The 13,334-nt window shown below is 35.7% G+C and overlaps 1 protein-coding gene, 1 long non-coding RNA gene and 1 pseudogene across 2 annotated transcripts; 2 read left to right on the forward strand and 1 right to left on the reverse strand.

Annotated features, from left to right (window-relative positions):
• The first annotated feature begins 2,121 nt into the window (after positions 1-2,121).
• On the forward strand, positions 2,122-6,813 carry LOC115975133. Its single transcript, XR_004088086.1, has 5 exons — positions 2,122-2,323; positions 3,513-3,632; positions 4,289-4,384; positions 4,903-5,063; positions 6,077-6,813. It is a non-coding gene; the product is annotated as an uncharacterized LOC115975133 (long non-coding RNA).
• Positions 6,814-7,459: 646 nt separating this feature from the next.
• On the forward strand, positions 7,460-11,665 carry LOC115975135. Its single transcript, XM_031095804.1, has 2 exons — positions 7,460-7,835; positions 11,089-11,665. The coding sequence occupies exons 1-2, from the start codon at positions 7,587-7,589 to the stop codon at positions 11,317-11,319; spliced, it is 480 nt and encodes a 159-aa protein (XP_030951664.1). The 5' UTR covers positions 7,460-7,586; the 3' UTR covers positions 11,320-11,665.
• LOC115975134 lies at positions 8,637-11,082 on the reverse strand (annotated as a pseudogene).
• Positions 11,666-13,334: the final 1,669 nt, after the last annotated feature.

Below are 13,334 nucleotides of genomic sequence, written 5' to 3' on the forward strand. Positions count from 1 at the left end.
GGCGCATCTGTTTGCAGAACCATGAAAAGCAAAGGGTTAGAAGCCAAACAACACAAATCATGATAAGGCAGTGAACAAGTCCTACTTCTATCTCTAGAGCCCCACCTAGTCGCCCTTCTTCCGTCGGGCAAGGGACGCCATCATGCCACTCCCCGGACACGATCAGGAAATCTTTGTTTAGCCCCTTGCTAGACTCGGGAAGGCACTGTATGAGCCTGATTTTAGGTTGCCTTGTTTTCAGGTAGTACCCCTTCCCCTTCAGGTGGTGAAGGTTGTAGACCCAATTTACATCATGATGGGTCAACCATAGCCCCATTTTCTCGTTTAAGGCGTCTACACACCCTAATATTTTGAAGACGCTTGGGACGCACTGAGTGGGGGCTAATCTAACAAACCTAAGGTAATCCCTTATCACCGGCCCCATAGGGATTCTCACGCCACTTTCTATGAAGGCGATCATGGGAATCACCATCCCACCCTTTTGCCTTAGAAAATGTCATTCGCCCTCCTCACAATATCTCTGGCCCACGTTGGGTGGAATCCTGTAGTCAGCCTTAAATTTTTCCATCCTTTCCTCGGACTCTACCAAACTCCTAAATCTACCCATCCCTAGGAAAAGTTCAGAGAAGCTAAAGAAAGTCGAGAAAAAAAGGCGAAGGAAGAAAGACACAGAGAAAGGAAAGTAAAGAAAATTTAAAAAGTTTGGAAAAAACTTACAAGGATGAGGAAAGTGTCCTCAGACAGTCTTTTGAAGAGACACGAGTAAGTGAGAAAGATTGCCAGATTCAACGTATATGCGCAGGAGCTCTTGAATGCAAAGGTAATTTGGGCAAATTGATTTAAATGGGTATTTATACCCAAATCGAAGTAGCAGCTGGATTTTTCCTGCTTATGAGTTGGAAAAAATATCCACCGTTGGATTGCCATCACGTCGTAGAACGTGAGGGGCAACCAGTCGCAAGAATTTAATGAGGGCGCGCTCCAGATGCCAAAGCGTCAGGAACATGCCTTGGGCAGTTAAAAAGGCACTGACGTTGGCAGAAGACAAGACGTGATAAGCCTAAGGTACGCCCGAAGACATCAAAATCCTCCTTTCTGTCCGAGGTGCCAGACAGCATAATTTTGAGGGGCTATTATGGGGTCATAGAGCCCAGTGATATACATCCACCTTTTGTATTGGGCCTGAGGCCCATAATCGCATATGAAAAAGACAATGGTGATCATGGCAACCTAGGAAATCGTGCCGAGGACAACTCTGTCCTTGACGAGCCAAAGCCGAGATAGAAGAAAAGTGATTTACCAGCAAAGACAATCTTCCAAAGCATTCCAAGGAAAAATATAAGTACAACAAGTAAGCACATTAGAGCATGGCGGTAGAGCAATTCCAGGAAAAGTTGCTGCCTCCACATTAAATGCTCCACAACTAATACTCTGGTCGCATTCATGTGGAGAAGACCCCTGAATAGTACTGTCTTGGCAACCGCAACACACAAAAAGCCAAAAATGGTTGTCTGATGGGATAGGTACTTAAGTAAGGGCTCAGATGATCAACAAGTGTGGGATTAGGATGGTTTAGAGGGGACTATATAATGGGAGAGACCCTCCATGAGAAGAGGATCAGAGATTTTCCCAGAGAAAACACTGTAGCAATCTAAACTAACTTTGCAACCATTGTCAACTGTCACTCAAGAAATAATAAGTTGAAGCTCCTCGGACTAGTGCCAATGATTGAATTGCTTGCTCAAGTCCATATTTGTTTCACTTATTCATTCTTTAAATCATTTTCAACTGTTGTTACACTCATTAAAGTCCAGTTCTTCTACCCATTCTCTACAAATTTATTGTATTGGGCTTGCTGGGCTTGAATTCACTTATCCCTTAAGAATAGTGCTCAAACCCAGTCCCTACAATAGTCATATTAACTAAAACACGTCAACTCTCAATTTTTTAATCAACTTTAACTAATAAAAATTTTACCCGTTAAACTAACTGAAATTCAAAAAATTTATACACACTAAAATTACATTAAAACGTTGTCTTTACTTTTTTTAATGACAGCTTTTTTGTTTTTTTTTTTTTTTAACATCAATAACGGTGTTTGGACTTCGGATCCAAATTTTGTCCAAATTAAAAAAGTGCTCCGTTCTATCGTTTATTTTCAAAAAAATGTGCTCCATTATAGTGTGTGACCCGCCAAGGTCATACGAACGCTCTGACGAGAGAGAGAGAGAGATATGGCGTCTTGGTTTTTGGATTTGTAGAAATATGAAGGAATTGGGGACATGTGCTCCCTACTCCCTACCTACAATTCTGGAGAATGGCGGTACTCTCTCTCTCTCTCTCTCTCCTTGTCTCTTATTATTGCCACTTGTTGTTTGCATTATCACAATTCTTATTATTTTCTCAACAAATTACTTTCAATCCTTAATTTCCCAATCACCCTACTAAACTATGACTAGTTCAGTTTGGTTTGGCTACATCTGGGTTGGGTGTGTCTCTGCTCACAAAAACAGTGTATAAAATCACATGACATGTTCATTCACATAGAATAGTCACACAATTGTTTTTTAACCTTTTCTATGCTATAATTCGAAACATTTAAATTTCCTCATATTTTAACCATTCAAGCGTGCTTTGTCTTTGACTTTGACTTGCACCCAAACTTTTTTATAGAGCTTGCTTAATGATTTAGTGCTGATTCTTTTCTGAAACACCAAGTGTAGTAAAAAATAAATAAATTAAAACTTGTTGTCATGCATGATTTCTTCTAGTTTTAATAGCTTGACACCATATAGGGATATCCAAATAATTTTTATTTTGATATTTTGACACTGCAAAAGGATATTCAAATTAAAATCATGCAAAAAAAAAAAAAAAAAAAAACCTCCTTCAATTTACGTTTTTTCTTAAATTTTCTGTGACTGACTGACTGTGAGAGAGATAAAAAATTGGAATAAGGATGCCCATCTCAAAGCTTTTCAGGTTGACATATCATCCTTCCAGTCGATATTCAACTTTAAGAGCTTTCTGCAGCAGTGGCTTTTGGATTCAAATATGCGTACTTCGGTCCAATTATATGATCAAACATGCAGACAGCATGACAACAATTTGGATGAGCTTCAGCTTTCTTTTGATTTGTATAATTTGATCTAACTAGCATAAGTTGCTAGTGACCTCTGCACTTTTAATACCAATATTACCATGCTCAATTAGACTTGAACCTCATGGAATTGAGACCTACAAGATTGTGTCGAAGTCGTTTTTGTCCTTTGTTTTATGTGTTTAATCTTCCATTTCATATCTTTCTTTGTTATGCAAAAATTGTGTTTTTTGGTGCTACATTTTCAGCAGATTTTTTTTATTGCATCTTTGCAAAATACATTTTGATGTCATCACAAATAATTGTTAGTAAATATCTTATTCGTTTTAGTGCCTGTGATACATCCCTGTTTCCTACCCACATGAAGTTCAATCATGGGTTGTTTGATGATAAGTTTACATGTGTTTTTCAGGATGATGGCTACAAATTACATTGGTGCATTCTGTTTGACCAATCTTTTACTACCACTTCTTAAAAATAGTCCTGTGCCTTCCCAGATCGTGAATGTTACATTTTTTTACTCATCCAAATGGTAAAATTGGTTTGTAGTTATGTATGTGAACATGTTTCTATGAACAATTAGTGTTACATTAGGGAAAAACTAGTACACTTCTAATTATTGCCTGTGTACTACTTGCTCATCCTTGATTCTATGCCAATGCCATTACTTTGGCATTGGCTCTGAAATTGCTGTCCATTTCTGATACATTCAATCTGCCGATATGATGACGTTAGTTGGAAAAAAAGTGAAAAGAGAAAAGCAAAGAAAAGAGAAGTTAAAGAAGGAGACTTGTAAAAGAATGTTAGTGCTGGAAATTTTGTTTGACAGGCATATTGATGTGTCAAAGAGGTCACCAGGCTTAAGTTGTAATGTTTCATTAATATGGTAAATGAATGAATGTGCTAACTTACTAACATCTGACTGTTGCCTTTACTGAAAATGGCAAAAGAAAAGTGCATGCTGATTGATCCCTCAGGATAAGATATGCTATGATGGCTTTCCATTGAGCCAAAAAGATAAGATATGCTGTAATGAGAGTTCCTGCAATATCACCTTTTCCACATGGTGCTTGATGGTTTGTTAAATTTCTTTATAAGCAGGAATTTATAGTTAGAAGAGTTCAAACCCATAATTGCATCGGCTAACAGATTATTTAACACAAAATTCATGAACTCCTTGTTCTTCAGTTTTTAATTTGCAGGTTGACTAGGAAACTGTTTCGGGGAAGTGCTTCTCAAGAACAAAACCATATCCATGTGCTCGTATTTATGAGAATTCTAAATGTAAGATATAAATGCCCCACCAGATATATCAGACTACCTTTTATTTGAAACCTTACAAGTAGCACCCCATTTTTTGCCGTAGTATGCCTAGTGCTGTTTTCTTATGAGCTTCACCGACAACTTTGCTTGATGGAAAAGTATCATCGGGTCTCTGTCATGTATTGCGCTTTTTTTTTTCTTCTTCTTATGGTTTTTCATTTCTTTTCAGGCCTTGGTGTATCTTTGAACATATAATTATCACTAAACTTGCTTGAGTGCAATTTTTTGAATACATATTTATCATTTTCTGAGCTTTGTGCATTAAAAACTAGGATTGTATCCCTACATTTTCCCTTTTTTAACTCTTTGTACTCTAGATTTCTTGTCTTCCATTCTCGTACCATGTACAACATTTTTGCTTTTTAAGCATATTTGAGAATTTTTAGGTCTAACTAAATGCTGTCATCCATTATGCTTTTTCAAGATGTTCCACAATAATTTCCACCTCATTTTTGTTTCTGTTTTTGTTTGATTTGAAGTGCTGTGGATCCCGGAGTAGTGGAAACCAATATTATGCGAGAGGTTCCCTCGTGCCTTTCTTGTGTAGCATTTACATTTTACAGTCTTGAAGCTTCTCGGCCTTTTGCAATCACCTAAAAAAGGGATAAGCTCTGTTCTTGATGCAGCCCTTGTGCAACCAGTGAGTTTACTCCTCCTAATAATTTGTATTATAATTCTCAAACCAAAGTTGTTATGCAGGCACACCTTTTTTCGTTATATATATCTTAATCAAAGCTATTATGCCTACAATTTCATGTGTCAGTCCAACTCCAGTAGTTATATCAGCAATTTGATTGTACTGAAGCAATTGACAGAAATGTGGCATGCTAGAGTGTATTGTCTAATGCAGCTAGTTCTAATCTTGTACCTTGATATACATCGATAATTTCTGGAATATCTTAGATGCTCCTCCTATTTAGTAATATTAAGCAACTTATGCTGTGATAAAGCAGGACACCTTTTTTCTTATTTATGAACGTTGTTGAGGTAATATTTTCTTGAGACTCTTGAAATGCACCCATGTATTGTTTAGTGTGGGGTGGAAGTAGAACATCAATTTCTTGTGATGAGTTTTTGATTGTGTTCTATGGACAGATTGGATGGTAAGTGCCTCTCGTGTCTTTGGTGCTTCAAAGTTGAATTGGTTAATGCTCTTTTCTGGACATGCCTTGGTTTAATGGGTGGACACTCCAAGGCATCAAATATTTAGTGTTGACCGTTACTTGATAGTTGATACTGATGTCACATGGATTATATAACGGATATATTTTTCTGCTGATGAAAATTAGTGCCTGCAAATGGACCACTTTTGTCTGTTGCTGTTTGCGTCAAAATCTATAAGATTGACCTATGACAGGCTGTTCAAACCCACATATTATAGTGTTGAAGATTTCTATTACCCTGCATGTTTTCTTGAGTTAGTTTAGTTGGTGGGTAGAAAGCTTTTGATTGAGTGCTAACATTACTAACCTCTTGTTGTGGTTGATAACTTTTTTGATCTGGGTATGATTCTCCTTGCATGTGTGTTAGAAACATTTAGCTGAATTATTATTGAATTGGATTTTGGTGTAGTTTTATTGACTTTATGGAGGAAATCTTGGAATCCATGTCAATGTGTTGGTTACTGAGATAATTAGTTTGTGTTTATTTCAGGATATATCTGGAGTATACCTTTTCAGTGGAAAGGGTAGAACCATTAACTCTTCTGCACTTTCGCACAACAGCAAACTTGCACATGAACCTTGGACCACTTCATACAATCTGTTTATGCAGTCATAGCTTGCTGTTAAGGTTAAGGAAATTTCCACGTGAATATTTGATTGTAATAGGGAGGGAATGTCTTCATCAACGAAAAGCAAAGAGAAATAGCACGGATTTGAAATGGTGGCAGTTGCACGGAGTGCGGTTGATGGCCTGTTCACTTCTCAGTTTGTCAGTCCTTTTGCATCATGGATGTTGTGATAGATGCAGTCTTGCAGTTGCAGAGCTGTAATTGGAACTTGTTTATGTTATTTCTTTGCAAAAGCCTCGAGAGCTTTTCAGATATCATGGTTCTTTAAAAGTAAGATCAGAAAAGAAATGGTGGAACACAGCAACAGAAGCCAAATGGAGACATCGTTGTTCATGTTGTTTGTGGGAAATAGTGGAGACGTAAGTGGAACTTGTTTTAAGTTTTGTGGGCTGAATATATAAAATGTTAACAACGCGTTTACATAAATGTTAATTGTTTTTGTTTCAAGACATATGAGAAAAGGAGGAAAGCCTCAAAGTGACTGCTGCTGCAGCAATATATATATGTAGATGATGCCATATCTTATGTGAATGAATGCATATGGATTGTAGTCTAAATAGAAAGGAGGAGGGAAAAAGAGGTAGGGGGAATTTTTGGCTAAAAGTATGGCAAATATTAACAAGCACCGTGCAGTACTTGTTAATGTTGCACTTACGTGGGTCTTATTTGATAAAAAAAATGAAAAAAAAGCACATAAAACTGATCCTACAACTTATTTTAATATTTTTTTTCTCTTCTATAAAATTGGTCCCACAATCTAAAAGCTGCAAAAATATGACATAAAACTGTAATAAAGCTAAAAAAAAGTACAAAGGGCTGCAGTTAGTGAGCACCTTACGGTGCCTATTAACACAACCCTTTTTCTAACACCTCACTTAGAGGCTGGGGCTGGGGGTTGAAGTTGAACTAATTGATACTTCGGAACAGGGTCTAATGATATTTGTAAAAGTGTTTGTTTTTAGCATAGTCTAGTGTATTTCAAAAATTGAGGGATAACAATGAAATCATCTAAATATTATTATGAGTAATTCATAATAATAATAAAGAAATTAAAAAGGTTCCTCTTTATCTCATGTGAAGTTTGGGAGGGAATGAAACCTCAACTCATTTTCATTAAATTTTGAAAACATGTTGTAATAAACAGAAGAAGGATGCTACTGGAGGAGGGTAAGCAAAGGTAAAGGCCACGTGAGGGACACGTGCTCATTAGGAAGGGTTTCTACTTTCTTTCTTTCTTTCTTTCTAAACCCAAAACCTCCCCATTTAAAATCCTAAATATATTGAGAGTCTAGCAGCTCTCAGTCTCAGGTGAGGTCCCAGACCCAGAGTGGAGAAGTAGAAAGAAACGGTGGCGGAGTGATCGGAGTAGAGATGTGGTTCGTCGGCGGACTGTTTAGTAGGAGTAGGACTGCTACTAGTACTGGTAGTGGTAGTGGTAGGTTGATGAATATGATGAGTAGTAGTCTGGTGAGGCATTTCTCTCGAAAAAGGGGGGAGAATCTTCGGAAGATAAATCCGAAGGTGGCGCCACAGGAGGCATCTAACATAGCTCAAGACCTCTACCGTCTCATCAACCAACGCGGCCCTCTCACCATCTCTAATGCTTGGATTCAAGCCCAGGTCCTTCCTCTTTTCCTCTTTCCTCTTTTCCCTCTTTTTAATTTTTTTCATTGTCATAATTGATAATACATCTCCTATTTCTATTTGAATCGAACACCTCTAACAATATTAAATACATTGTTTTTGTTATATTTTTATTTATTATGGTATAATTGAAGATATTGTGTCTTGAATGCGGGTAATTTCTAATTGGAAATGCCACTAGAAAATGAAACCTCACCAACCTGCATAGCCATAGATGCATATTCACATCTTGTACCCTGCTCCTTCCTCTCAAAAGGGAAAAGAAGCTTGCATTGTTTCATTCGAGCTACAGCCTACAGCTCATTCCCCTCTATTATGCTGCATAACATTATATCAAATGAATCTATTGTTTAACAGGTTTTAATTACTAAATATTATATATATTTTTTCTTTTCTTACTCGAATTACTTCATTTTCATTTCTGTTCATTTACTGCTTCACAAAGTTCTAAGACCTTTGTGCTTGTGGACGTGAAAATAGAACCAAAACATATACCACCATGTTCATGTCTTAACTGACGTATCCAATAGCTAGCAGAATATTTACAACATTAACTTTTTTTTGATAAGTCGAATATTTATAGCTACTATGAATTTTGTTTTGAATGTATAAATTATTTTTTGCGTATTAATCATAAGTGTGTGTATAAAATAAGTCAAGAGCCTTGTCTTAATTGGCACCTCTTGATGTTTCCAATGGAGACGTTTAGGGTTCAAATCCCCCCACCCTCAATTATTGAATTATTAGGGAAAAAAAAAAAAAAAAAAAACCCTGATCATGAGTAGAATAAATGTATTGATAATTGAAAATAGACTTGTAGATATAGAGATTTCTCAATTGCAGAATACCGATTAGAACTTTGATTCACAAACATCATGAGCAAAACTTTGTACCTCTACCAAAATCCATCCTCACTCTTTGTCACCTGTGTTATAGTTGAGATGTTCCTAGTCAAGTTAATTACACAGACTAACTTTTCATTTGTTTAAAATAAAAAGAATGAAACACACTCTATCAATTTTGTGTTTGAAAAGGTTTTATAATTAGACAAAATGCACTAGAACCATATAAATTTTGTTGTCTTTGTTGTTTTGAGGGTCAAGAACTAAGCATGGTTAAATTGAAATATCTATTTTTCGTTATTGTTTCTTCTTTGTTCTTGTGTTTCCTGTCATATACAGCCCATGTACTTTGGCGCACTCTTCTCTGATTTTTAGTGAAAAAAAAAGGCTAAAATGCAAAACTCACCCTTTAGGTTTCACCATTTTTCATTTCAGTCCTATAAGTTTGAGTTTTATCATTTTAGTCCTCTAAGTTTCATTCTTTCCTAATTAAGTCTTCTGTTAATTTGCTGTTAATTTTTTCCGTTAACTTACCATGTTATTCAAGATCCAACCCAATTAAGTCCTTTGTCTTCATCTATGTTATTCAAGATTCTTATCTGACCCGTTACAGCCCTCATATTCTTGACTGTTTCTGCTACATTTCCAGACCCAGATAAATCCCCTTGAATCCTTATCATAGCCGCACCTTCTCTTACTCTGCTCAATGCTTCTCCGTGGTTTTCACACCCAAAAACAAATGGGCAACAAAAGTTGTGCTTGTTAATGAAATTGTCCTCATCTGCAAGAGCAATAGCTTCGCTCTCGTCGATGTAATCGATCCCAATGGCTTCAAGTATCTGGGCCTCGATGAAATGGCCGAGCCGGGCATTGACCATTATGGGGATCAAAACGATGTGCTTGATTTCCTTGATGAGAGATGGGTCTGGCATGCAAGAAATGCCTCGTTGAGATGGGTCTGACACAATGAGACAACATGCACCAGCTTGTTCGGCGATCTTGGCTTGTTCGGCATTTGTGACTTCGACAATGGCTCTGCTGTGTAGCATTTGGGTTAGCCCAGCCTTGAGGGAAAATGGTTTTTCTTGGCATCTGTGATGGCGATGCTATTGTAGATTGTGACGGCACCTTCTTCAGCCATCGCACCAGGTGTTTGTGAAATTGTCTGGACCAAAAAATGATTAGAAAAGAATAGGAAATGAGAAACAAGGAATGGTTGGCTTTTGGTAACAGAAAAAAAAAAAAAACAACGCCTTTTTGGTAAGTTAACGGTAGAAATTAATAGCAGGTTAACAGAGGATTTAATTGGGAAAGAATGAAACTTAGAGGACTGAAATAACAAAACCCAAACTTATAGGACTGAAATGAAAAATGGTGAAACTTAGAGGGTTAGTTTTGCATTTTGGCCAAAAAAAAAAAGTCATTTCCACTATCACAGACAAACCATTATGAAGCTACTTAAATCACACGCTTGTTCATGAAACATTTAAACATATTTAAGCTATGATTTTAACTCTTAAAGAGTGGTTTGAAGTTGGTTTCATTATTAAACAAGTTTTTTTTTTTTTTTTTTTCCTCCTTTTTGAAGCTGCGTTTGTTCATGATTCTTGGTTTATATTAGCCCTAACTTATTCTTTAACTCCTAAACTTCACTTGTTTCAATTCTTTTTCCATTTCACACTTCTCCAATATTTGTCTAACATTAGTATCTATATGGATGGTGTAACACTTTATAAATCTTGTGTTACCATCAAGATTGACCTTTTCTTCCTTGTATAGTACTGCTGATTAGACTCATTCTTTAGTTGTTATATATAATGCCAAAGACAAAATATGACTTTATGACTAGCTCTTTTAGTAAAATTCAAGTTATTAAAAGGATTTTTGTAACCTATTTTGATGGTTATGACACACTAAAATTTGTATAATCTAAATGTGGTTTATGTTCGTCTATGAATCAATTGAGGATCCATAGCCAATCCCAAAGCCTTTTTGTTGTTGTTGTAATTGTAGTTAACTTTCTAATGTTATTCTTTTGCAATTTATGTGCCTATGGATGTATGGACAATCATTTGAATTAATTGACACTGCACATGTCCTTCGTTTACTGAGCCTGGGATGAGATTTTTTTTACTGTACTATGCCATGGAATAATTATGTTGCTACTAACTTGCTAACTTTGGATTGTGCACAGGGCACCTGAGGATATATAGATCATCTGTGGTACATCATAATATGTTATTGAAATATGAGTCACAGATAGAGGATAATCATATGTTCTCGAAATGAGTCACTTATATGTTGTTCTTTTAAAAAAATGTATATGGGAAATTATATCTGCTTGTGTAAGCTTTATGTTTTTGATTAGGTTTGATTTTTCATTACAGGAATCTGGTATTAGTGGATTGAACAGCAAGACACACTTGAAGCTAATGCTCAAATGGATGAGGGGGAGGAAGATGCTGAAGCTGTTCTGCAACCAAATTGGTTCCAACAAGAAATTTCTGCTATGTACTTTGCCAGAAGACCCTCAAATTGCACAGTTTATTAAAAACTCAGAACTGAAATCGCAGACTGAGAAGCCTTCCATAAAGAGGAAGAGAAAGCAAAAGAAATAAAATGTATGTATCCAGACCTACTTTCATCCGGAGTTGGTATAATCCGTGGTAACATGAGTGCTTCCTTCAGTTGATGTCTTGAACATGTTTTTTGTATCAAGATTGCTGTCTAAAGCTGTTTTGCTAGTTCGTTAGGCTTTTGTATGCTGCCCAATTTGCTTCTTTCCCATTTTCTATGTAGTTGGATCCAATATGGATTGTTAAGATACAAACTATTGATTTTCATGTTTTGGTGGGATTGGGAACAGAGAAATTTGGTTATTGAGAAATTTGGTTCAAGCCTAAACTTGGGCTTGGGTTTGATTCGATTGCTAAATAAATTTATATAAACAAGCTTTTTCTTGAACCAAGCCCCAGCTATTTATAAATGAGTCGGTTTAACTTCCATTCTAAAATATTCTCCTAATGAATAGGAGATTGTGGTTTTCGCTTCCCTAATTAAATTCAACTATGTGATTGTATTTTGGCCAATACACTATAAAATAAAATATCTAATCTTCTCACAAATTAACTTCGATTATATGTTTCTCAAAAAAAAAAAAAAAAAAAAAAACTCCGATTATATGACTCATAAGTCAATATAGCCACTAATTTGAGAATCTAGATATGTACGTTAAGTTTTTTGTCTGCAATAAAGAAGTTATTAACCTCAAGTTTTGCTCAATAATGCAGGTTGGCAAATTATTTGCCAAATAGAATTGTTTCAAACTTATATGGAAAAATAACCTCTTTTTTTAACTCAGTTTCATGCCACATCTGCTGGTGTGGTTGTTGTTTATGTAGTGTTTGTAAAAATAATATTCATCTGGATCTTGACTCTTTATGAGGCGAGATGCATGTAAATAGATTTAGTTCCTCTCCCATTTCCAAAATCTCTCTCTCTCTCTCTCTTTGTTAGCCACTAAAATTGCCACCTAGAGCCACTATTTCATGCTTTGAAGGTACATCTCAAAGTCTAGCTCTGTTTTTTTTTTTTTTTTGTGTGTGTGTGTGTGTGTGTGTGTGTGTGTGTGTGGTAGAAAGACGATTCTATAATATTATATTGTAATGGCAGATTCTTTAATAGAATCTGTAATGACCTTGTTGTTTCTCCTTAGTTTTTAAATCTCAAAGTCTAGCTCATATCCACGTCTCTCATTCTTTGCTTTTGTAACTAATGCCTTAGATTTTAGATGATAAAAAACACTATTCGAAGTGTTGGTTTTGATAAAGTAAACCCATTGATTTTATATATAAATTAATGGAAATGTAAAAGGAGGTTTTTAAGGTATGGGTTAGCATTTGAGATGGTTTTATTGATTGTATGTTTACAGTTTATGAGACCTGAAGAATGGAATCAACCGCCTTGAAGAGGCGAGTTTCATTTAAGCCAATTTTGCTTCTTTCAGAAATGAGTTTTAACAAAAGACGCTTTACGTCAAAGACTTAAGTATTGATCGGCAATTAGAGAATTCATAATGGCACTACTACCCTGGAAACTAGTGTCGAATGACTCGAATATCATTTCAACTCTTGAAGAGTTGAGATATACTTTCAAGTGGCTCTATCAAAATTAAAAAAATCAGTTTATTTTACTATTCAGCTTATTTTTGTTACTATTTATGGGTCTTATTGCACTTTTTGATACTATTTATGGGTCTCACGATACTATATCATCTAATTTTTATCTTTATCAACAGTATTTTTAGCAAAAAATTTTCAATTTTAGCAAAATAAGTGGATTTCAAATAGACTATTTTAAAAATCCACTTGAAACTTGCTTCTTAAAAAGTTGTGATCTAAGTGAATCATTTTTAAAAAAAATTTATTTGGAGAAGCGCTTTGTATCTTTTCCAGTGGGTTTTGTGCTCTGTTGTTCACGGGATGATCCACAAACCTCTTTTTTCACCAAAACTTTCATTAAAAATGGGTCCCATGGCACTATTTACACATTTAAAAATTATTTTGTTACAGTATTTTCAATAAAATAAACGGTATCCAAACACACCCTTACTCTTCTTGAAGAATTAAAATTC

This window comes from Quercus lobata, chromosome 2, assembly GCF_001633185.2.
Source record: "Quercus lobata isolate SW786 chromosome 2, ValleyOak3.0 Primary Assembly, whole genome shotgun sequence".
Taxonomy (NCBI): Eukaryota; Viridiplantae; Streptophyta; class Magnoliopsida; order Fagales; family Fagaceae; genus Quercus; species Quercus lobata.

Excerpts from the sequence above, each read along its gene's own strand:
- LOC115975135 (XM_031095804.1), top strand. The coding sequence starts at position 7,587 with ATGTGGTTCGTCGGCGGACTGTTTAGTAGGAGTAGGACTGCTACTAGT. Across the intron at positions 7,836-11,088 it reads ATGCTTGGATTCAAGCCCAG|GAATCTGGTATTAGTGGATT; the intron begins GTCCTTCCTCTT and ends TTTTCATTACAG.